At 48.1% G+C, this 23,257-nt stretch overlaps 1 protein-coding gene across 1 annotated transcript in view; it reads left to right on the forward strand.

Annotated features, from left to right (window-relative positions):
* The first annotated feature begins 4,901 nt into the window (after nucleotides 1-4,901).
* Nucleotides 4,902-23,257, forward strand: part of PTTG1IP (PTTG1 interacting protein) — a 32,580-nt gene continuing 14,224 nt past the window's right edge. Inside the window, exons 1-3 of the mRNA XM_053564468.1 lie at nucleotides 4,902-5,113; nucleotides 12,317-12,369; nucleotides 17,245-17,353. Coding sequence (XP_053420443.1) covers nucleotides 4,999-5,113; nucleotides 12,317-12,369; nucleotides 17,245-17,353 — 277 coding nt within the window. The 5' untranslated portion in view covers nucleotides 4,902-4,998. The remainder of the gene's footprint in view (nucleotides 5,114-12,316; nucleotides 12,370-17,244; nucleotides 17,354-23,257) is intronic.

The following is a 23,257-nucleotide window of genomic DNA, read 5'->3' on the forward strand; positions in this document are numbered from 1 at the left end:
TGAGACTCACTGCCCTGGACCCCTGTTCTCCATGGCTAGTGTGGAGATGTGAGATGCAGGGTTAGCTCACCTGGGCACTTGTTAGAAGTGCACATCCTCAGCCTGGCCCAGGCCTGCTCAGTCAGGGTGCTACTGGTGGGCTTAACAATCTGGCTTTTATGGGTCTTCAGGTGGTTTGAGTTACACTGAGGTTCAAGAACCACAAGACAAAGCTAGAAGATGAAGGTCTGTCAAGGTGAAGGTGTAGTCTGCGGCAGGCATTGTGGGCTGTGTGTGCAGGGTGGCAATGCCTCCTCAGGAGGGAGGGCAGAGGAAGGGTCAACCCAGGTAAAGCTTCCTAGGCAGGCAGAGGGCGTCATGTCCATCTCTGCCAAGGAAGCTTGTGATGAGGGCCAGGCCTGACCCCCAGAAGAGATCTCTAGCAAGACAAATGGTAAAGTCAGTTGCTTTCAACCCATTTTGTGTACGTGTGTGTTTCTTTACATTTCCCACTAGTTTTCAGAGGATTTGAAAGGCTGATACAGAAAGTGCTTTGAGAATGGTGACTACTTGCAAAGGATTGGCAATCAGAAGCTTCTGTGTCTTGGTCAAGGACAAATCCCTGAGCCTGAGAGGCCTCACTTGACCACAGACCAGCTCCAAAGCCCCCGCAACCCCCACCCTTCCCACATGGTTGAGGATTGTGGCTTAGTCCAAACACGGGAAATGGACTCTGGCCTGTGAATACAGCCTTTCCCTCCCCGACACCTCCTAAGAGTTCTCACTCTCTCCAGCTTCCCTTCAAAGTTCTCTTTGTCTTTCCTAGTGTTAGCAACCTTGGTGATTTAATGTGTCACCAAAAGCTTCATTCTTTTTGTGAAGCTTCTATTGAAGTAATTCTTTAACCTACTGAGTAATGAATATATATATATACATACATACACACATGTACACAAAACCAAACAGATGGTACAGGTGCTTAACCACCAAATAACAAATCTGGTGAAAGTCCCCAACAGGTGACTCTAAAATGGGACATTCCTAAGTGGTGACTCTGGAAGAACCATGAGGGCTTTGGCCTCAGCCTGCTGTGTCTGGTCTGTGCCTATGGACAGCCCTTTCCACAGCTCTGGGATGCACCTGTCCCCTAAGCTGATAACATTGTGATTTTTTTTTTAAAGTAATTTCAATTTTTTTATTGTTGTTATTGTTGCAGTTTGGCCAGGGCCAGGTTTGAACCCGCCACCCTTGGTATATGGGGCTGGCGCCCTACGCACTGAGCCACAGACACCACCCAACATTGTGATTTTGTCAGTCTAATTCCTTAACTATCTTTCTTCTTGGAAAGACATATATACTTTTAATTACAGACTGCTCTAAGTAATCATTCTGTTTGTCTGAAAAGTCACTATAATTTGTTCTTCCTATACACTGTCATTGGGCCATTCCTGTGAACTTGGAGATCTTTGACAATTGAAATATGTCTGTGAACTTCAGACATGCTAAGCTGCAGAATGCTCCCCTCCTCCTTTTAAATTTCAACTTCACTGTGGATAAAACAGGAATTTAGGCTATAATTACCTAGAATTTTTCTAACTTCTGCATTGCAGAATTGTCCCCAAACTCAGTTGTTATTTTAAAATGCTATTGCTAAGGCTTGGCACCCATAGCACAGTGGTTACGGTGCCAGCCACATACAACGAGGCTGGAGGGTTCAAACCTGGCCCCAGCCAGCTAAAACAACGACAACTGCGACAAAAAATCTGGACATTGTGATGGGCGCTTATAGTCCCAGCTACTTGGGAGGCTGAGGCAAGAAAATCGCTTAATCCCAAGAGCTAGAGGTTGCTGTGAGCTGTGACACCATAGCACTCTACCGAGGGTGACATAATGAGACTCTCTCTCAAAAAAAAAAAAAAATGCCATTGCTGATGGCATTGTTTAAAATGTGGTCATAGGGGTTGGGAGTGGTGGCTCCCACCTGTAATACTAGCACTCTGGGAGGCTGAGGCAGGTGGATTGCCTTAGCTCAGAAGTTAGAGACCAGCCTGAGCAAGAGCAAGACCCATCTCTAAAAATAGCTTGGCGTTGTGGTCGGCACCCATAGTCCCAGCTACCAGGGAGGTGAAGCAGGAGAATCACTTGAGCCCAAGAGTTTGAGGTTGCTGTGAGCGATGAAACCACAGCACTCTACCAAGGCCATCAAAGTGAGACTATCTCAAAAAATAAATAAATAAATAAATTTCTTAAATGTGGTAGTATTCTGTGGGGCTTTGTGAGTCATTACTACTTACAAATACCCAATGTCTTTTGATTATCATTCAATTGGCATTGTGTGGTTGCATTGTTAGGATTAAAGAAAAATGTTTCAGGGGGTAATTCTAAGCCCAGGCTTATATTTACTGTTTCTGCAAATGGACTTTTAAATATCTTTTTATATAATAGAAGATCTTAATGAAGATGTAAAGTATTTTAATTGGAAGGTGTGGGTCAGAGACACAGTTTATGGCCATTAAGGGCCCTCTGCAGCCCCACATGGATAGGAATGAACTTTATCACTTTATGATGAGCCAGTGCAAAGCAGAAGGCATGCTGGTTAAGCATCTGCCATGTACACAAATACACCAACAACCTGTTGTCTGTGTGCAGTGGGCTTATGAACAGGCTTCTGGTAAACCATTTCTAATAGAGCTGAGGAGACTCTGCCCAGCGCTGCGGGGATGTGTTAGCTCAGGCTGTCCTAATGGGGAAGAACAGGAGAGTTAACATGATGCCAAGACAGACCATCCACTAGTGATTTCAGTGTGCAATCACATGATCTCCTTTGCTTCCTCAACTATGAGGAGGGCTGTGGGGAGTGAAGCCTGTGGGGGCCATATGACTTGGCTGAGGTCAGGAAGATTGGAGCTGGTAGAGTTGGGCTTTGAGCCCAGTCTATGGGTTTCACAGATCCTGAGGAGCTGTTCTTCTGGCCCTGTGACCTTGGGCAGTCATACCCCTGGGTCTGGCTTTCCATAACTGTAGTACTGGGGCTGGATGAGGTGATGAAGAAAACAGGAATACACAAGGGCCACCAGTGCCCCTAGCCAGAGACTTCACTAATCCTTTCCCCACTGGCGTTGGGGTAGAGGGCAGGTTAAATCCAACCCATGTTGAAAGCCTCTTAGAGAAAGGAAGTAGGGATGATTTTAGGGGCCACATGGCTGAATCATAGCATGCTAGAACAGAGGGAGGGGTGCACAACTCACTGCCACACTGCCCCAGTGCCCCCCCAAGGTAGGTGTGCAGCAGCAACGGAGCATGACCCAGTAGATTGTACCAAGGCACTGCGGAGGAAAGGTGGCAGACACTTCACTTTTGGTAAGTACCCCACCTGTGGCAGACATCACTAGTAGATCCAACCACTGCTCCTACTGAGCCAGGATAGTCTGGACAGCTACAAATAATGGATCAGAGTAAGCACAGGAGATGATTCTTACTCTCGGACAATCCCTAAATCTGCTAAACAATTCCCAAATCTTCACTCTACTACTCTATTATGGCTATGGAAACCTTTTCTTGAAAAGAAAGCACCTAGACTCCTGTGTCAACCTAAAATAATCAAAAGGTTCAGAATCTAATTTAAAGAGAGTTTATTCAAATGCAAAGTTTGAGGATGGCCCACCTGGAAACACCAACTCCTAAGGACTGGCAACAGCATTTCTAAGTAGGGAAGTTGAGGTTTCATTACCCAGGCAGAGACAGGGTATTTGTGGGATTACCCTATTTCCCACACAATGCTGGCAGAGTTACAGCAACTTAGTTACAGGCAGAGCTACTTCTTGGGAAAGGCACGTTTGGCCTTCTTGAGGAGGGTGTAATAGTCAAGGGTTTTCCCGTCATCTGATCTAAGCAAAGCAAGACAACAAAAGGGAATTAATCTACAAGGATCATTAACTAAGAAGGCAGGAGGTTTCTGTCACTGACGTCATTTAATTCTCTCTGGTCATTGTACACAGTAAGAACTGTAAGAAGTGAGTTAATCTATAATTGGAAAACTGAAGTCCTAACAACAGGTGACTCAGATCACAGTCATTTCTCTCTCAAGGCTTAACATGTTTAGAAGAGGGTTCCAACAGCTTTTAAATTGTGTTTATATTCACGCCTGTATGTTATTTCTGTCATTTAAGTAGCCTAAAAAAATAAGCTTCAGTATTTAGTATTTCTTTTTATCTACTGAACTTCAAAATACCTAACTAGAGTCTGACACGGAGGGGCCCTAAGCCTTGGTGGGGGAGGGGGTGGACAGGCCATGAGCAAGGCCAACCCAGACAGGGGTGGTACCAGCGGCAGTCACTGGGGAGTGTCACGGTGAGGGAGTCATCACCATAGGGGAGATCCCCAACGGGGAAATCACTGTGGGGCCGTTCAGTGCCCAAGGAGACCAAGGAGGGGCGAAGCACTTTCCTGTCGGGAACCTGGATGGCAGCTCCGTAGCACATGGCGAGGCCCACTTTGAGAGTGATTTAAGCGTTCTCAAGCGCACACATAACCAAACCCTCTACGACCATCGAGGGGACCGGCGCGCGGAGCTCTGGCCCCAGAAGGCGGGCGCCCCGGACCCGGCGCGGCACCTCCTCCTCTTCCAGGAACCTTTTCAGAGTAGCGTTAGCAGCGCTTGGGGACACCGTCTCGGACCGCTGCTCCGCTTCAGGGTCAAGGCCACCGAGATGCTCTGCCCTCAAAGCGCTCGGCCAGGGACAGTGCCTACACTCATTGCCCTGCCGCGCCACGTAGGAGCACTAAGCCTCAATCGCTGCCATTACCGAGCCCGCTCCATTGCGCAGGCGCCACGAGCCGCTAAGGCGCCCGGAGAAGGGCCTGGGACGAGGGGCGGAGCGAGCCAAAGCCTGCGGCTGCGCACTCGCCTGGCCCCGCCCTCCGGGGCACTTCCGGCGCCGCCGCTCTTCCGGGCAGAAACGGGCTGGGTTGGCGTTGGAGTCTTCGGGAATTCCTGACTGACTGACCCGCAGAGCCACCATGGCGCCTGGCGGGGCCCGCGGGCCGACGCGGTGCTGGGGGCTGCCCCTCGGCAGCGCTGCGCTGCTCCTGCTGCTCATCCCGGCGGTCGCCGCGCAGGAGCCGCCCGCAACGGGTGAGGGCGCCGGGGCCGACGGGGCCGCGGGGCGGTGGAGGAGTGTCGGGGGCGAGCCGCGGCCCACCCTTTGTCTTTGTCCAGCTGCTGCGGCCACTCTGCGCGCGTGACTGTGTAGGGAGCCGACGCCGCGGCCGTGCCCGGCACCCTGTGGTCCCCCTTAGTCTCACTGCGACCCTGAGAGAGCGCTCCCTGCGGGCGGGGGTCAGACCCGAGCTGGAAACGTGGGCTCCCCCGAGGGCCGCAGCCGGTGTGATCTTAGATGCCGCGGAGTTCTGAGTACAGCGGCGAGCGCTTGCAGTTATTTCATGCCTTAGGCAAGGAGAGGCTTTATCGAAAAAGGATGCTGTAGTATCTGCTTCGGAGCGAACTGCTTGCGTTTAAACGCTGTCCAGACGGGCATTCCCACCTGGGCATTCTTAATTCGTTATCCTGTGTGTGCCAGGCACTGGGGCCACGGTGGTGACCGAGAGACCGCGCTCCTATTCTTTAGGAACCGAGTTGCTGGGGAGACCGGCCAGCAATTAGGGCGCTGGGCAAGGGGAATTCTGGCGAAGGAAAGAGCCCGACTTGCAGCCCACAGAGTTCCAGAAGCAGGGAGTATTTCTGGAGGGGAGCTTTCCCGGGGCTAGTGGGAAGTAAAACTGGAGAATGTCATCGTTGGACCTGCTTCAGAAGTGTGATGCTGGCTTCTGGCGTGGAGTGTCCAGATGATCACTTAATAGCGCCTTAACCTCAGTTTCGTGACCTTAGGGCTGAGCTAGGCTCAGCTTGAGGGGCTGATACTTTTGTCAACTCTTGGCAGCCCCAGACTCAGTCAGGTTCAGTCAGGTTCTCTTTAACTGTGGCATAGCAAAGCACCTGTTCTGGTTGCAGCTGTATTGAATGTTCATTCCAGTGCAGGATTGTTTCAGTTTCTTTTTACCTGCTTCCTGGTGGGTTTAGTGTTTGTGGCATTAACAGGTTGCCGTCTTGAAGTTTGTTAATAAAGGAGTTGAATAGTACAAGGAACTTTTGGCTTAATTAAGTTCTAAGTACAAATGTGCAGTGAATACTTTTCACCAAACAAATGGGTGTCTGCCAGAGTTTGTGATATAGGAATTATCAGTGGCTCAGGGGTGTGTTTGCTGCATTATTAGAGTGGGTGTGTCAGGAAAGCAACCCGGAGGTTTTTGTGTGGCTGCCCTGATTCTGCTCCTGCTCTGGTTTTCCTAAGGGTGCAGAGATGGGTGAGGTGAGTGGACTGTGGTGCTACTGAGTGTGCCAGCTGGACAGCACTTCCTGCTGTAGTTGGAGGCTGTGCTCACCGCTTGTAATCACTCAGGCCTGGGCAGCTTCTCTCCCTAGGAGCACCTTGCAGTGGGAGGAGTAATGTCATGCCATGTTGGTGCTTACTGTGCAGGTGTGTCAGGGTCTGCATCTGCCTCAGAGAGGCGCTACTCAGAGCAGTGAGAGCCTTTTCCTGCAGAGTGTTTGCTTTGTATGAGATTTTTACTGCCTGTCATAGCAGTGTGAGCACAGTAATCATGTTCAAAACACTTTGTCTTCTTTACAAGGATACTGTGTGAATTTAAAGAATGGATCACACTAAATCAGAGCCAACAATTTTTAATCTCTTTTCGTGTGTTTTGGTGGAGGGGAGACATTAGAAACCCACTGTGTATGGAAGATCTTTAGAATGAAATTCATGAAATTTAAAAAGCCTTGATAGGGTATTTAGACCCCACTTTGTTTTTGGGGTTGAGTTTAGACTCAATCCAAGAGCATCTGGGGGACGATGACCTCTGAAGGGACCTCAGTCTGCTGCACTCTACAGAGGAGTCCTAAGGAGCCCGGTGGCAGCCACCTCTGGGCGGTGAGTCTCCTCAACTGCTCCCTATAGTGGGGACTCTTGATTTACAGGGGGACTCTGTATTTCTGCCCCACCTCAGAAAGGCTGAGAAACATGGCTCTCTAAGTAAGTTGTACAGAATGCTGCAGCATACATTTGATTCATATTTTTTATGTATGCTACTACTCTTCACTTTTATTTTCTACTGAAATAGTAGGATGACAAGGACTTTTTGTCTAAATCAGCGGTTCTCAACCTGTGGGTTGCGATCCACAGGAACTGTATTAAAGGGCCACAGCATTAGGAAGGTTGAGAACCACTGGTCTAAATGAACAATCGCCTTCTTTTCTTGGCTGGAATTGATAGTGCAGGTGTTCTCCATGCCCGTTTCTGTGCAGAGTGGGCACAGTGCTCCTTTCAGGGACTTGTTCTACCACTGAGGGCCATGGTGGACTGCTCCCTGCAGCCTGTTTTGTGATGGGTACAGAATGAGTGATATACTTACTCGCTGCCTTGTTTGTTTGTTTGAAACAGGGTCTTTTTCACCTGGGCTAGAGTGCAGTGGCATCATCATAGCTCACTACAACCTCAAACTCCTGGGCTCAAGTGATCTTCCTGCCTCAGCCTCCTGACTAGCTGGTTCTATAGGCATGAGCCACATCTGGCTTATTTTTCTATGTTTTGTAAAGATGACAGTCTTGCTCTTGGCTCATGCTAGTCTCAGCAATCCCCTGACTTGGTCTCTCAAAATACTAGCCTTAGCCATTGTGCCCAGGCTTGCTGCCTTATTTTTAAAAAGTACACATGCGCGCGGCGCCTGTGGCTCAGTGAGTGGGGCGCCAGTCCCATATGCCGGAGGTGGCGGGTTCAAACACAGCCCCGGCCAAAAAAAAAAACCACAAAAAAAAAAAACATAAAAAGTACACATGCTAGTGTGTCCTTTTGTGCTTAATGAATTTATTGACCCTCTGGAAACTTTAGGAAAGCACTTAAAGGGTCACCCTGGGCTAGTGTATCCTGACAGTGAAAACACTTTTTGTTTGTTTTACTTTAATTTCCAAAATCAGTGACACTGGAAGTTTTTTAATTGTAAAGAACTTTATTTTTTGTAGAGACAGAGTCTTACTTTTTCACCCTTGGTAGAGTGCTGTGGCATCACACAGCTCACAGCAACTTCTAACTTCTGGGCTTAGGCAATTCTCTTGCCTCAGCCTCCTGAGTAGCTGGGACTACAGCCGCCCGCCACAACGCCTGACTATTTTTTTGTTGCAGTTTGGCGGGGGCTGGGTTTGAACCCGCCACCCTCGGTATATGGGGCAGGTGCCCTATCCACTGAGCCACAGGCCCCATCCTGGAAGCTCTTTAATTGAAAAATAAAATTGAAGTTGAAACCTCACATTCAGAGGACCTCAGAAGTGAAAGCATTCATGTTCAATATTAGCCTTAAGAAATGCAAGAGCATTTTTCTTCTCTCTGGCTCTCCAGCCCATGGTTTTCTGTGTCCCATGATGAGATAAGTGAGATGAGTGACTGCCTGTTTCCAAGCAGTAATAAATGGTTACTGTCTTTCCTTTCTTACTTTGTAAAATGACGTATTTTCAAAGGAGAGACTAGGAGGCCAAGTGCAGTGACTCACACCTATAATCCTAGCACGCTGGGAGGCCAATGTGTGTGTATTACCTGAGCTCAGTAGTTTGAGACCAGCCTGTGCAAGAGTGAGAACCTGTCTCTAAAAATAGCTGGGCGTTGTGGCGGGCGTCTGTAGTCCCAACTGTGAGGGAGGCTAAAACAGTAGGATCACTTGAGCCGAAGAGTCTGACGTTGCTGTGAGCTATGACACCAGAGCACTTTACCGAGCACAAAAAAGTAAGATTCTGTCTCAAAAAGAAAAAAAGAGAGAGACTAGAATGATCTTTTTTCCCAGCCTTGAAGGCTTTTGACATTGATGTTTCCCCCACATTGAAACCCCACTCTGTTATTGATATGGTGGATACACATTGGGCAGTTGCCCTTGACTCTTTCTCCCATGCCTGTCTGTTGATTCAGACTGGCCCATAATCTAAAGGCCTGAAGGTGGATGGATTTATGGTATCTTGGAGCTCAGTTCTTTCAGTTTGCACAGACTAGAGACCAAAAAGGCTTTAAAAAGGCAAATCCTGATGGACTTCCTGTACTATATCATCCATGTCTCCTGTATCCACTCTTAGACCGAGAGGAAGGAAGCATCCTTTCCTATTTCTGTCTTTTCAAAAAGGACTTAAGGATCCTCCCCAGAGTTATGTGGAAAGACCTCAAAGCTGCACAAAAGCTGGGGGAGGGCAGCGGACTAAGTCTGAGTCCCATCTGTGCTCTCACTATTTGCTCCATTGCTTTAGCACGTCCCCAGATCTGCTTGGTTTTCAGTTTATAATACTCTTGTTTGTGTTTGATTAATATTTAAAATTTTATTGCAAATTATAATTGTATTGCTTGTTATTTTGACCCAACCATTTGAGAGTAGGTTAGACAAGAACATTCTACATAATTGGAATATACAGAGTTACCAAAAATCTTGCTCTGTTCCCCAGGCTGGAGTGCAGTGGCACAATCCTAGCTTACTGTAGCCTGGAACTCCTGGACCCCAGTTGATTCTTCTGCCTCAGCCTCCTGAGTATATGGAGTCACAAGTACATGCTCCCACACCTGGCTAACTTAAAATTGGCGGGGGAAGGTAGAGACAGGATCTCCCTGTGTTGCCCTGGCTGGTCTTGAACTCCTTGGCTCAAGCACCCTCCTGTCTCAGCCTCCAAAATGCTGAGATTATAGGTGTGAGCACAATTCCACTGTGCCCAACCCATTCTTCTGTTTGCTAGTTGGCTTTGTTTTATTTTGTCAGTATAAAATCATAGACTATTTCATTCAGGGGATTGGAGTCCCTGACTTTCTTTGTCCCCCTGCCTTCCCCTCCCCTCCTCTCCCTCTTCTCTCCTTTCCTGGTCTTGAACTTCTGGCCTCAAGCATTTCTCCTGCCTTGGCTCCCCAAAGTGCTAGGATTATAGCTATGAGCCAACATGCCCTGCCTGTCATTTATTTTGACGTTTAAATTGTCCCAGATTTGGCCTTGGAGACTCTTTTCCAGGCTGGCTTTGAGGTCGTCTTGCCATTTACTCACAAATCTGTGCCATTCTCAGGCATAGCACCTGTCTGCAGCTCATCTTGTCCTTTCCTTGCTCTGGTTCTGGAATCAGCCATTTATCCAAGACCGCCCTGGTTCCTCTTAGCACAGAACAACCAAGGCCTGGATGCTGAGTGTGCTCCTCTGCAATTGCGTGCCACCGTTCTGTGAACACAGCCATCCAGAGTTCAGAGTTCATAATGGTGCTTGAGCACACCCACCACAGGTATCTTTACCCTTTGTCGACCTTACCTGGGACTCCTTTGTCCCACAGTGCCAAGGTGTCAGTGGTGCTGCTCTCAGCACAGCACAGCTGTAGGAAAGGAGCTATTTCAGTGGTGATTAGTTTTCTTTACCTTCCTGGGGCTGAATAAAATCTGTCATTTTGAGTATTTAAAGTAGTTTAAAGGCTGGGCTCAGTGACTCACGCCTGTAATTTCAGCACTTTGGGAGGCTGAGATTGGGAGTGGATTGTTTGAGCTCTAGAGTTCAAGATCAGACTGAGCAAGAGCCCCACCTTTTAAACTAGCTGTGCGTTGCTGTGGGCACCTGTAGTCTCAGCAACGAGGGAGGCTGAGGCAGAAGGATCGCTTGAGCCCAAGACTCTGAGGTTGTTGTGAACTGTGACGCCACATACTCTATCCCAGATGACCGAGTGAGACTCTGTCTCAAAAAATAAATAGAGTGGTTTAAAATGACTTCAACACAGATTGAATAGCACACTGCTAGACAAGGGTGCTAATTAGTAATAATTGTGATAGCATAATATGTGACAAAATGTTATTTCATTTCAAATAAAATGGAGTTTTATTTAGAAAAACGGAATACAGAAGAACTAGATTGTTGGAGAGGAGGACCCCAACTATTTCAAAGTGCCAATTTACTCTCTGGATTGTCCCTGTTAGTAAACATAGTGAGTAAAATTGTAGCTTACAGCTGAAGCTCTTCTCTGCATATGATGAAAATCTTCACACATACAGCAAAGGCAATGCTCTTTGTAGTGCACACACATACACCCCATGGAGGCTTTGTCACCACATTTTGCTGTGTTTTTTCTGTCCAGCCTTCTGTGTGTGCTAGTTGGTCACAGCGTCAGTGGCCAGAGTTCAGTGGCTGTCTTGTCTTTCTTTTGAGATAAATTTTCCATACGATGGAATTCAGGAAACTGAGTGTTTTTCTTTCTTTTTTTTTTTTTTTTTTTGTGATTTTTTGGCCAGGGCTGGGTTTGAACCCGCCACCTCTGGCATATGGGACCGGCGCCCTACTCCTTGAGCCACAGGCGCCGCCCTTGAGTGTTTTTCAATAAGTTACGTCTGTGTAGCTACGACCCCTATCCAGACCTAGAAGTGACCCTCAGTCCAGAAAGTTTGGGCCCCACCCCTCTTCCATGTCTGCCCCTGTCCCCCGTAGATGAATTTCAGCTGTTGTGCAGCTGCATCGCCATGGAAATGTGCAACATGCTCTTCCATGGCCATAGAGGCTTTTTCATTCTGCACAATGATTCTTAGATGCACCTGTGTTCTACATAGACCAGTTCATTTCTTTTTTGGCTGAATAGTGTTAGTGATTACATGGCCACACTACACATCTCCTCTATAGGGAAGATAGATAGCCTTTTTGCTTAGAATCTCCTCTTTCTCACAAGGTCTCTTGCAGCTGGGAAGCCGCCTGTTTGCTGTTCTTGGTTCTCTGCCCAATTGTAGGAACATTCCAGTCTGTCTGTCCATCCTCCTACAGAGGGATGTCAGCTGTTTTCAGCTTGGGGCTTTTACAGACACAGCTGCTATGAATGTTCCTCAGCAGGTCTTTAGGTCTTTCTTTTTTTTTTTTTTTGTAGAGACAGAGTTTCACTTTATCGCCCTCAGTAGAGTGCCGTGGTGTCACACAGCTCACAGCAACCTCCAACTCCTGGGCCTAGGCGATTGTCCTGCCTCAGCCTCCCAAGTGACTGGGACTACTGAGCTCAGGCGGTCTATGCACCTCAGCCTCCCTGAATTCTAGGATTACAGGTGCGAGCCACCGTGCCCAGCCTTTGTTCCAAATATCTTGAGGAAAGCTTGTTGCCAGGAGAGGCTTGAGAGGGTAGTCATCCTGTTAGTTCCAAATCAGAGCATCTCAGTGTCGGCGTCCCCCCTTTACACCTTCCCTGTCTTCGTGAGCTAATACTGACATTGCCTTGTTTCTTGGTAGTTTATTTGTCTCTGTGTCTTCCCTGCAGGTTGTTCTCAGAACACAAACAGAACCTGTGAGGAGTGCCTGAAGAACGTCTCGGTAAGCAGTGTGCAGAGCTGAGTGCCGTCGAGAGCACATGGCTTTCTCTAAGTCCACAGAGTCGCTTGTGTGCTTGAATAGTTCTCCTGTTTGGGGTTTGTAAAGGTATTTATTTGATAGTTATTGAATGTTATTTTAGCCTTTCTCAGGCACATAAAACCTTGCCATGAAAACTGTAGGTACCACCTGCACGATCAGCATTCACTCCTGTAGTAGGCGGGGGAAGCATAAGGCTTGTGGATGTGGAAGACGTGGGTGTGGAAGATGAGTGTGTCGGCCAGGCCTGGTGGGTGTGGGCACTGGTTGGGGGGTGTCAGGTTGGCTGGGCTTTAGGTGACTGTTAGCCTGCCACCAGGACTTTCCTGGGGAGTGAGGCCTTAGAGGCCTGTCAGGGGTAGGGCTGTGACTTTGTCTATGAGATGGGCCCCCAAGACATGGTGGCAAATGCTCTGGGAGCAGAGCAGGGCTTCTGTCCACACTTGCCGAGAGCCTGGAGGTGTTATCGCTCACTCCCTGCTTAGAGCTGCAGGGTCAGCTTTCTTAACAGGCAGAGGAACTGGGTTGTCTGTAAACCTTGGACCTGCCTCACCTGTCAGGGGCTGTGGTAGACACTCCTCTCTTCGCTCTCCACACAGGAACAGGGTGGGCTGGTTCAGTGGCTTAGAGGCCTTCTGGTCCAGTGGGTCTGATGCTATCCACAGCATCTCATGTAATAACGTAATACTCAGCCAGTAAGGTTGGATTTTGTCCCCACCACTTCTACATCCCTGGATAACTTTGAGCAAGAGGGTAGCTATTCTGGAGCAAAGTTTCCCAATCCTCCTCTTGACAGAGCAGGTCAGAGACTTGTCAGGGTTGTTCCCAGGCACTCTGTGCTGCGATCTGAACTGAGTGTTCATTTGTCTGTCTAGGAGCAGTCGGAGCAGTGGTGGGGAAGTAGCCATAGCACAGATCTCCGCACAGGTGTGTGGTGTAGAGAGCTAGATTCAGCAGCACTTACATGTAGTGTCACTGCGGCACTGACACCAGCCTGGGAAAACCTGCGCACAGCCCAGCAGTGGGTGGCAACAGTTGGGACAGAAGTCAGCGTTCTGTGGTATCTTTGCCTTAGGATACCAGGGAGGCCGCCATCCCTCACCCCTTCCAGGCTTTAGAGGGCACTGAGAACTGTGGGGCCTGTTTCTCTTACCCTGACAGTGAGGGTGCACGACATGAGACTAGTCAGGAAAGATATATTAGGTGGTTTCCACTCCAAGGTATTAGCTATGTTTGTAAAAAAAACATTTCTCACCCATGGAGAAGTGGAGGCTTTAGACAGATCTTGTCAGTTTGTGGGACTTAAGGGGTACTTGATATGCTGATTAAAATTTGAGACACATGATGACTGTAGCTTTCAGATCTTGTCATTGATAATGTTGAACTCGTTCAAGTGGGTCAAGTCCTCATGGGTGGTATTTTCTTTTCTTTTTTCTTTTTGTTTGAGACAGAGTCTCTCTCTGTTGCCCTGGCTGGAGTGCTGTGGACACTTTAGCTCGCAGCAACCTCAAACTCCTGGGCTCCAGAGATCCTCTTGCCTCAGCCTCCCAAGTAACTGGGATTATAGATACCCGCCACAACACCTGGCTAATTTTTCTGTTTTTAGTAGAGAAGGAGTCTTGCTCTTGCCGAGGCTGGTCTCAAACTCCTGAGCTCAAGCAGTTCACCTGCCTCAGCCTCCCAGAGTGCTAGGGTTACTGATGTAAGCCACTATGCACAGCTTGAGTGGTATTTTCATGATGGGGCTTCTTTTTGGTCTCTGGATTTTTCTGCTGGAACTCATTTCAGCCATAAAAGCAGCTCTCTGTTGCATGCTGCTTTGCAGTCTAGAGAGCGTACTTACTGCGTTGCCCTGTGAAGCCCTCACCACCTGGGTTAGGTGTGATGATGACATCAGTCTCAGTTAAGGTGGCCACGTCACAGTGGAGGGGTGGGTGCAGATTTTATCTCAAGGCCTGACTTGACTCCTGCTCTGAACCCAGACCAGAGCAAGTCAGGCTGCTGCAGAGGAACAGTAACTAACGTGTGGTCAGCCCCAGACTTCAATGTCCCTGAGTGCACAGGGAAGGATTCTGGAAGCATGCCAAGTGCCTAGGGGTAGAAGAGAGGGTGTGGCAGACTGTCCCCTGGGTGCTGTCTGAGTTATGTGCTGCATGCATATTATTTCATTGATTAAATAATACAGTTTGAAAAGATAGATTTTGATATCCTGTCCAAAGAAAATATAACCACAAACCAAACTAAACCTCACCAAAAACAATGTTATATGTCCCCTCTTAGGTTTGTGGTAAAATTGTCATATCAAAATGGAAAGTTAGACATTTATATCTTGAGCTATTTGAAAAGGCAGAACTAGCCAAACATTGTTAATCCCAGACATAAATGGAAAATATTCCCAAATAGCCAAAATAGACAGCATTTTCCTGCTGTTTATTAGGTTAAACTGTAGCCAGGCGTGGTGATGCACACCTATAATCCCAGCTATTTGTGAGGCAGGAGGATCACTTGAGACCAGCAGCTTGAGACCAGCCTGGGCAACTTAGCAAGATCCCATCTTCATTAAAAATAAGCAAATATGAAAATAAATACTGCCAGGTGTGGTGGCTCACACCTATAATCCCAGCGCTATGGGAGGCCAAGGCAGGTGGACTGCCTGAGCTCAGGAGTTGGAGACCAGCCTGAGCAAGAGCAAGGGTCTTGTGGTAACTGGGCGTTGTGACAGGCGCCTGCAGTCCCAGCTACTCTGGAGGCTGAGGCAAGAGCATCACTTGAGCCCAAAAGTTTGAAGTTGCTCTGAGCTGTGGTGTTCATAGCACTATAGCCAGGGCAAGAGAGTGAGACTCTGTCTCAAAAAAAAAAAAAAAAAAAAAAAAACAACATCCATACAAACCTCCAACTCCTGGGCTCAAGCGAGTCTTCCTGCTTCTGCCTCCCAAGTAGCTGGGACTACAGGCGCCTGCCACAACGCCTGGCTATTTTTTGGTTGCGGCCGTCATTGTTGTTTGGCAGGCCCGGGGCTGGGTTTTTTAGCTGCCAGCTCAGGTGTATGTGGCTGGTGCTTTAGCTGCGTTAGCCACAGGCACCGAGCCAATGCTCTAAGCCATTTAAATAAGGCATTAAAGTAGTCACTATATAAATAACGCTGGGGAAAAAAGCCTGGGTTATATTTTAATAAAAATTTATAATGAGGCAGGGCACAGTGGCTCTCACCTGTAAACCTGGCACTCTGGGAGGCCAAGGTGGGTGAATTGCTTTAGCTCAGGTGTTCAAGACCAGCCTGAGCAAGAGTGAGACCCCATCTTTAAAAATAGCTGGGCTTTGTGGCAGGCACCTGAAGTCCCAGCTACCTGGGAGGCTGAGGGAGCTCAGGAGTTCAAGACCATCCTGAGCAAAAGCAAGACCTGTCTCTTTAAAAAAAAAAAAAAGCAACTGGGCATTGTGGCAGGCTCCTGTAGTCCCAGCTACTCTGGAGGCTGAGGCAGGAGGATCACTTGAGCCCAAGTATTTGAGGTTGATGTGAGTTGTGATGCCACAGCACTTTACCAAGAGTGACAAAGTGAAACTCTTATCTCAAAAAAAATTATAAAAGATTTTCACCTTAACCTGGGACAAAAACAAAAATTATGATTTTTCTATCCTATTTTAAAAAACAATAGCATTGTTAATACCAAGATTTAAAATAGCAGGCAATGTCCCAACATTGGTTGGCAACAACATTCAGGTGCACTGAAACTGCGGTTCGGTTGCCCCTGCTGTGCGTCCTCTGCCTGAGTCACTTGGGCTGCAGTTCCTGTTGCCCACAGTGTCTGTCCACAACGCGCTCTCGGGCCTTCTTGCTGCTGTGCCCACTGGTGTGATGTGACGTCTCTGCACCACTTTATCCTCATCCCCGACACTTGAAGGGCTCCCATGGGAGCATTTGGACTGCTCTCAAGTTCTGGCCAGATGCCTTGGAGTCTTAATTGCATTATCTTTTTTTTTTTTTTCTTTTGAGACAGTCTCACTATGTTACATTCTCGCTATGCCTCGAAGTTCATGGCATCACAGCTCACAGCAATCTTAAACTCCTGGGTTTAAGCAATTCTCTTGCTTCAGCCTCCCAAGTAGCTGGGACTACAGGCACCCGCCACACGCCTGGCTATTTTTTTGTTGTAGTTGTTCAGCTGGGCCAGGTTCGAACCTGCTGCTCTGGGTGTATATGGCTTGTGCCATAACCACTGTGCTACAGGTGCTGAACCAATTGCATTATCTTTTAAGCGGCTGGCAACAATTTAGTACAGTTGTAAAGGTCAGAGGTGGGATGCATGGGAACTTTCTAAAAATAGCAATCACCATGGTTGCTGGAGTCCATTCAGCAGACACTTAATGAATGCCTGCCCTGGGCCAGACTCTGCCCTGCGTTCTGGGTTGCGCCACTGATGTGCACAGGTGCCTGCCTGGCATGGTGCACGTGTACAGTGTGTTGGCTGGTGCTGCAGTGGAGCAGCTGGTGCTGAGGGCAGGGAGGGCAGGGAGCAGGGCCAGTGTGAAGCAGGCTGGCTGGGGCTGGGGCTGGCTGGTAAGTGTCTGGGGAGGGGGGCTCCTGGCAGAACAGGGGTTGGCAGTTCTCAGAAGTAGCATGGAGCCCCAAAGCTGTGGCCCAGAGAGTTGTGGAAGAGGTCTGAGTAACTATGAGCCTGGGGTGAGTCCAAGAGGACAAGGCCATCACAGCCACACAAGAGAGATGGCCATGCTGGGCGGCAGTGGCAGCCATGAGAAGTGGTTGGGTCCTGGGCAATCAGATTCTTTGTTTTTGTGCTTTGTTTCTGAGGGTTGTTTGTTAACGCTGTTCTCTTTCAGTGCCTCTGGTGCAACAGTAACAAGGCATGTTTGGACTACCCAGTTACAAAAATCTTGCCACCTGGTTCTCTTTGTAAGTTGAGTTCTGCACGCTGGGGCGTTTGCTGGGGTAAGTCATTTCCATTGCTTCTTACAAAATCAGTGCCCTTTGAAGATTTTAGTATTTGCTCAGTTAACGTAAGTTGCTGGAAACCTGTGCAATTAGCTCTGTGACCCCCATTGAGATGGCTGGGAGCAGTGATGGTCTTGTGTCTGGGAAAGGGGCCTGGGGAGTCTGAGGGTAACCTTCAAGATTATCACCCCAGCATGAACTTTCTCCACGTGGAAGGGTCGGAAAGTGAGTTTTATTTATTTATTAATTTTTAGACAGAGTCTTACTATGTTGCTGTTGGTAGATGGCCATGGCATCACAGCTCACAACAACCTTAAGCTCCTGGGCCCAAGCAATTCTCTTGCCTCAGCCTCTCAAGTAGCGGAGACTACAGGCACACACTATAACACCTGGCTATTTTTTTTTTTAGCAATTGTCATTGTTTGGCAGGCCCAGGCTGGATTTGAACCCTCCAGCTCCGGTGTATGTAGCTGACGCCCTAGCCGCTGAGCCACAGGCGCTGAGCCTAGGTACTGTCTTTTGACTTATCTGCACATTATGTGTTGGCGTGTTCATGTGCCACCTCGAACCCACTGTGGATTCCCATGGATCTACAGTTTCCCAAGCTGAAGAATCCTTGTTCAGCACAGACACAGCCCTGGTTTTTTTCTTTCTTTCTTTATTTTCTTTTTTTAGAGACAGAGTCTTACTTTGTCACCCTCGGTAGAGTGCCGTGGCATCACATAGCTCACAGCAACCTCCAGTTTCAGGGCTTAAGAGATTCTGTTGTCTCAGCCTCCCAAGTAGCTGGGACTATAGGCGCCCGCTACAACACCCGGCTGTTTTTTTTGTTGCAGTTTGGCTGGGGCCAGGTTTGAACCCGCCACCCATGGTATATGGGGCTGGTGCCCTACCCACTGAGTCACAGGAGCCGCCCACCCTGGTTTTTTTCTAATGGGTCTCCATCTGCATATAGTTAATTTTACAGGTGTTATTACAAAAGCTTTGATGCACAAAAATCAAGAAATGTAAAATTCTTTGCTTATAGAAACAAATGAAGCCTGCCTAGCAAGTTGAAACTTGCATGGGTGGATTAGAAAGGATTAGCCCTTGTGAGATTTAGATTGGGGTTTTTCTTTTTCTTTTTTAGGACAGTCTCACACTGTCACCAGGCTAAAGTGTGATGGCATCAGCCTAGCTCTGACAGCAGCCTTAAATCCCTGTGTTCAAATGATCCTCCTGCCCGAGTAGCTGAGACTACAAGTGCCTGCCACACCACCTGGATAATCTTTCTATTTTTTGTAGAGAGGTTTCGCTCTTGATCAAGCTTGTCTTGAACTCCGGGCCTCAAGCAATCTGCTCACCTCATTCTCCCAGAGGTCTAGGATTATAGGCTTGAACCCCTGTGCCCAGCTTCAAAAAGTTTGCCTTTTAAATTAGTTTGTGGGCCAGGCACAGTGGTTCACATTTGTAATCCCAGCACTCTGGGAGGCCGAAGTGGGTGAATTGCTTGAGCTCCCAAGTTCGAGACCAGCCTGAGCTAGTGCGAGACCCTGTCTCTTAAAAAAAATAGCTGGGTGGGCGGCGCCTATGGCTCAGTCGGTAAGGCGCCAGCCCCATATACCGAGGGTGGCGGGTTCAAACCTGGCCCCGGCCAAACTGCAACCAAAAAATAGCCGGGCGTTGTGGCGGGCGCCTGTAGTCCCAGCTACTCGGGAGGCTGAGGCAAGAGAATCGCTTAAGCCCAGGAGTTGGAGGTTGCTGTGAGCTGTGTGAGGCCACGGCACTCTACCGAGGGCCATAAAGTGAGACTCTGTCTCTACCAAAAAAAAAAAAAAAAAATAGCTGGGCATTGTGGCGGGTGCCTGTCGACCCGGCTACTTGGGAGGCTGAGGCAAGAAAATCGCTTGCTCCCAAGAGTCTGAGGTTGCTGTGAGCTATGACACCATGGCACTCTACTGGGACAAAGTGAGACTCTGTCTCAAAAAAGAAAAGAAACTAATTTGTGATGTGTTTTGCTACCTAGAAGTCATTCTTAAGTAGTTGAATTTATTAATCTTTTCTTTTATGGCTTCAGGTTTTGGGGTAATATGTAGGCCATCTTAAGCTTCATGGACGAGCCAATATCTTCTTAGAGTCCTTTGATCATTCTTTTTGTGTTTTGTATCTTGGACCCCTCTGCAGCTTATTCTTTATCTTTTTTCTAATTGATTTTCATCTCAAAATCCGTCACAGCCTCCATCTGAAAGAACTTATTTCTGGTGTCAAGACTCCAGGGAATTCAGCAGTTGTCTGGGGTTGGGGGAGTGAACAGTTGTAATTGTGAGTTATCTGTGCAGGAGGTGTATGTGTGAGTGCACACCTATTATACCTGCCCAGCTGGCCATTCTCTCTGCCAGCCTCAACCAAAGAGGCTCCCCTGGGCCTGGCTGCGCTATGTGCATTCCTGCCGCTGTCTGCTCTGTGGAGCCTTCCTTTACTGACTTCCACACACAGCTCCCGGACCAGGGAGGCTGGACATTTTGAGTTCCTGTTATTAAGGTGCAGTGCACATGTCTTAAGTCTCTGTGTAGACGACAGTTCACACACAGGATGTGCACGTGTGTCTACTCCCGTGCATATTCAAGTTAGCACCACTCAGGCCAAATACCGTAGGATGTTCCTGTGCTCCCAGCAGGTCCACTCCTGTCAGGCCCCCGTGGCTGTCCCTGACTGACCTCTGTCACCACAGACTGGTGTTGCCTGGTCTTTATAGGAAGAAAATAATACAATATTATGTCTGGCTTTTGCCCAGTGTGTGTCTGAGACTCATGCAGGCCGTTTGTTCACCTGGTGACCTCGTTGTGAGGCGTTCAAGAGTTGTTTGTCTGTTTTATGCTGATGGCGCTGAGTGTTCCTGGTGCCACTGTACGTGTTCTCGTGTTGGCGTTAGCACAGGTGCTCATTTCCGCTGGGCCCTGACTGCCGAGTGGGGTAGCCGGGCCACAGCATTCGGGGCTCAGTGCGTCTGCCAGATGTGTCTGCAGTCGCTCCTCTGAGCACTGGGGTGACGTCCAACTGCTCCACATCCTGCCACCACTCTGAGTGTCCAGTCGTTGTAATTTTAGTCCATCTGCTGGGTGTGCTGTACTGTCTAATTTTGTGTGTGTGTGTTTAAGACAGAGCCTCAAGCTATCGCACTGGGTAGAGTGTCGTGGTGTCATAGCTCGCAGCAACCTCCAACTCTGGGCGTAAGAGATTCTCTTGCCTCAGCCTCCCAAGTAGCTGGGACTACAGGTGCCCGCCACAACACCTGGCTATTTTTTGGTTGGAGTTGTCCTTGTTGTTTGGCAGGCCCGGGCTGGATTTGAACCCACCAGCTCTGGTGTATGTGGCTGGTGCTGTAGCCACTTGAGCTACAGACGCCTAGCCATCTAATTGTAGTTTTAAATTGCATGTCTCTGACTAATGATGTTGAGCACCTCTTCAAGTGGTAGGTGGTTCTGCTCACTCTCTTGTGAAATGAAACTCCCATCCAAGGTGATAGGGGTGGCCCAATACATGACACCCTGGACCAGTGAGATAGACAGCAGTGCTTGTTAGTCACAGGCAGTCCCAGCCCAGGTGAGGGCACACTGCACCACACAGGGGAGCCACTGGTGCAGCCTTGTAGCAGGAGGTAGAGTGCCCTGATCTCCAGGGCGGGTGCCCTTGGCTTGTTTGCTCAGTCCTGAGGGCGGAGGGGACTGCAGTCTGCTACTGGGTGACAGACGGGAGCTATGGACATTTGCTTGACTGGGGACCCTACTGGCAGGAGCAAGGTGGGGAGGAGAACTATGGTTGGGCCACGCAGGCTTCTTTTGTTGCCCAGATGTCATGGCAGCACATGATAGTAAATTTAGGCCTTATGCTGTAGGCCTTACAGATAACTGTAGAACCATTTTATCTAGTCCTAGGCAAAGTTATTTTTGTGTTCTAATTGTAATGCTCTAAAACACAGGTTCAATCTGGGCATCATAGCTCAGTCAGTAGAGCAAACTGGCCCTGCAGACTGGGGATGACGAGTCTGAACCTGCCTAGGCCTAATTAAGGAAAAAAATAAAATACATGTTCCTTTGGGGAAAAACAAGATCTTTACAGTTTTGGCTTTCTGTCTAGAAACTAGGTGTCACTCCTTCTTTCAGGTCATGTTTGTATCATCTGGTAGAGTTGCCCTGCGGAACTAACATAGAAAGCCCAAGTTTTGTTTCCCATTGTGATGTGTTTTTATTTTGTAACTTGTTAGAAATTAATTACTAATCAGAAAAGTGATTTTGGAGGGTAGATAGATACGTTTTAGAGCCAGCTATTTTGTTGACCTAATTGGTATTTTAAGTTTGTTTTTCAGGATTCTCTAGTCCAAAAATTATACCATATGAGAGAATAAGGGCCTTTTTACTAACTCTGCCTATTAAGTACTATTTTTGCAATTCTCCACTTGCAGAACAGGTCAAAGTAGGAAAAGACAAGTGACTAAACAAGCATAAGAGGCATTTGATCAAATATGATGATACCCCTTGATTTTTTTTTTTTTTTTTTTTTTTGGCTGGTGCCAGGTTTGAACCCACCACCTCCAGTATATGGGGCCGGAGCCCTAGTCCTTGAGCCACAGGCACCGCCCACCTCTTGATCTTAAAGATGAGTTCTGTTGAAAGAGCAGCTGCTAGGAAGTGTGTCCGGGGTCCATTGCAGGCAGAGTGAGTGAGTCAAGCAGAAGACTGGGCGTCAGCCTCTCTAGCCATATCCCAGGGACCTTGCAGAAGGCTCACCTTCCCAGCCCACAGCAGCCCAGGGACCTGGGAGGTTAGAGTACTGTAGGTGGTGGCACATGTTTAACTTTAGTTAAAAACAAATGGAATCATATGGTGACACCACTGCTGGGAAGTGAAGCTGTCTCCAGTGAGCTGGTTTAACTAAGCAGCGTTAGGGTGTTCTTACTGGCTCTGGTTTGAATTGAATGGAAAATGACTTGACTGGTTTTAATTCATAGATCTTTAAGAGGAAGTGGAAAAGAATCGTAAAACTTCTTTTAACTTTGTACTTGTGAAGTTTGGTTTCAACAGGATGTCATGATACCATGTGATACTGATTAGTCAGCCATCTTCAAACCCCACAATATCAAAAGATGCTCATCTTTGAAGATGCCCCCATGTTGTCCCATGGCTTGGTCCTCTCTTCTAGGGTCACTCTTTTTGGTGATCCATGTGTGCCCCAAAAGAAATTTGTCTTGGGAATAACTGTAATAGGCTTTTTTTTTTTTTTTGAGGCAGGGTCTTACTCTCACCAGCACTAGAGTGCAGTGGCATCATCATAGCTCACTGCAGCCTCCAACTCCTGGGCTCAGGTGATCCTCCTGCCTCAGCCTCCTGAGTAGCTGGGATTACAGGTGCCAGCTACAACACCTGGCTAATTTTTCTATATTTAGTAGAAAGAGGGTTTTGCTCTTGCTCAGGCTGTTCTTGAACTTCTAAGTTCAAGCTAACCTCCCACCTCTACCTCCCAGATTGCCAGGATTACAGGCATGAGCCACTGTGCCTGGCTGATAGTAATATTCTGGACTTTGGTTTAAATAATAAATAAGGCTGGATGCAGTGGCTCACACGTGTAACCCTCACACTTTGGGAAGCTAAGGCAGGTAGATCATTTGATTTCAGGAGTTCCAGACCAGCCTGAGCAAGAGCAAGACCCCATCTGTACTAAAATAGAAAAATTAATCGAGCATTGTGGCAGGTGCCTGTAGTTCCAGCTACTCAGGAGGTTGAGGCAAGAGGATCTCTTGAACCCAGGAGTCTGAGGTTGCTGTGAGCTATGATGCCACGGCAATCTATTCATGGTGACAGAGTGGGACTCTGTCTCAAAAAACAAATGCATACATATGTATATGCATCAAATGTCAGGCTTCAC

Source organism: Nycticebus coucang, chromosome 16, assembly GCF_027406575.1.
Source record: "Nycticebus coucang isolate mNycCou1 chromosome 16, mNycCou1.pri, whole genome shotgun sequence".
NCBI classification, from domain to species: domain Eukaryota; kingdom Metazoa; phylum Chordata; class Mammalia; order Primates; family Lorisidae; genus Nycticebus; species Nycticebus coucang.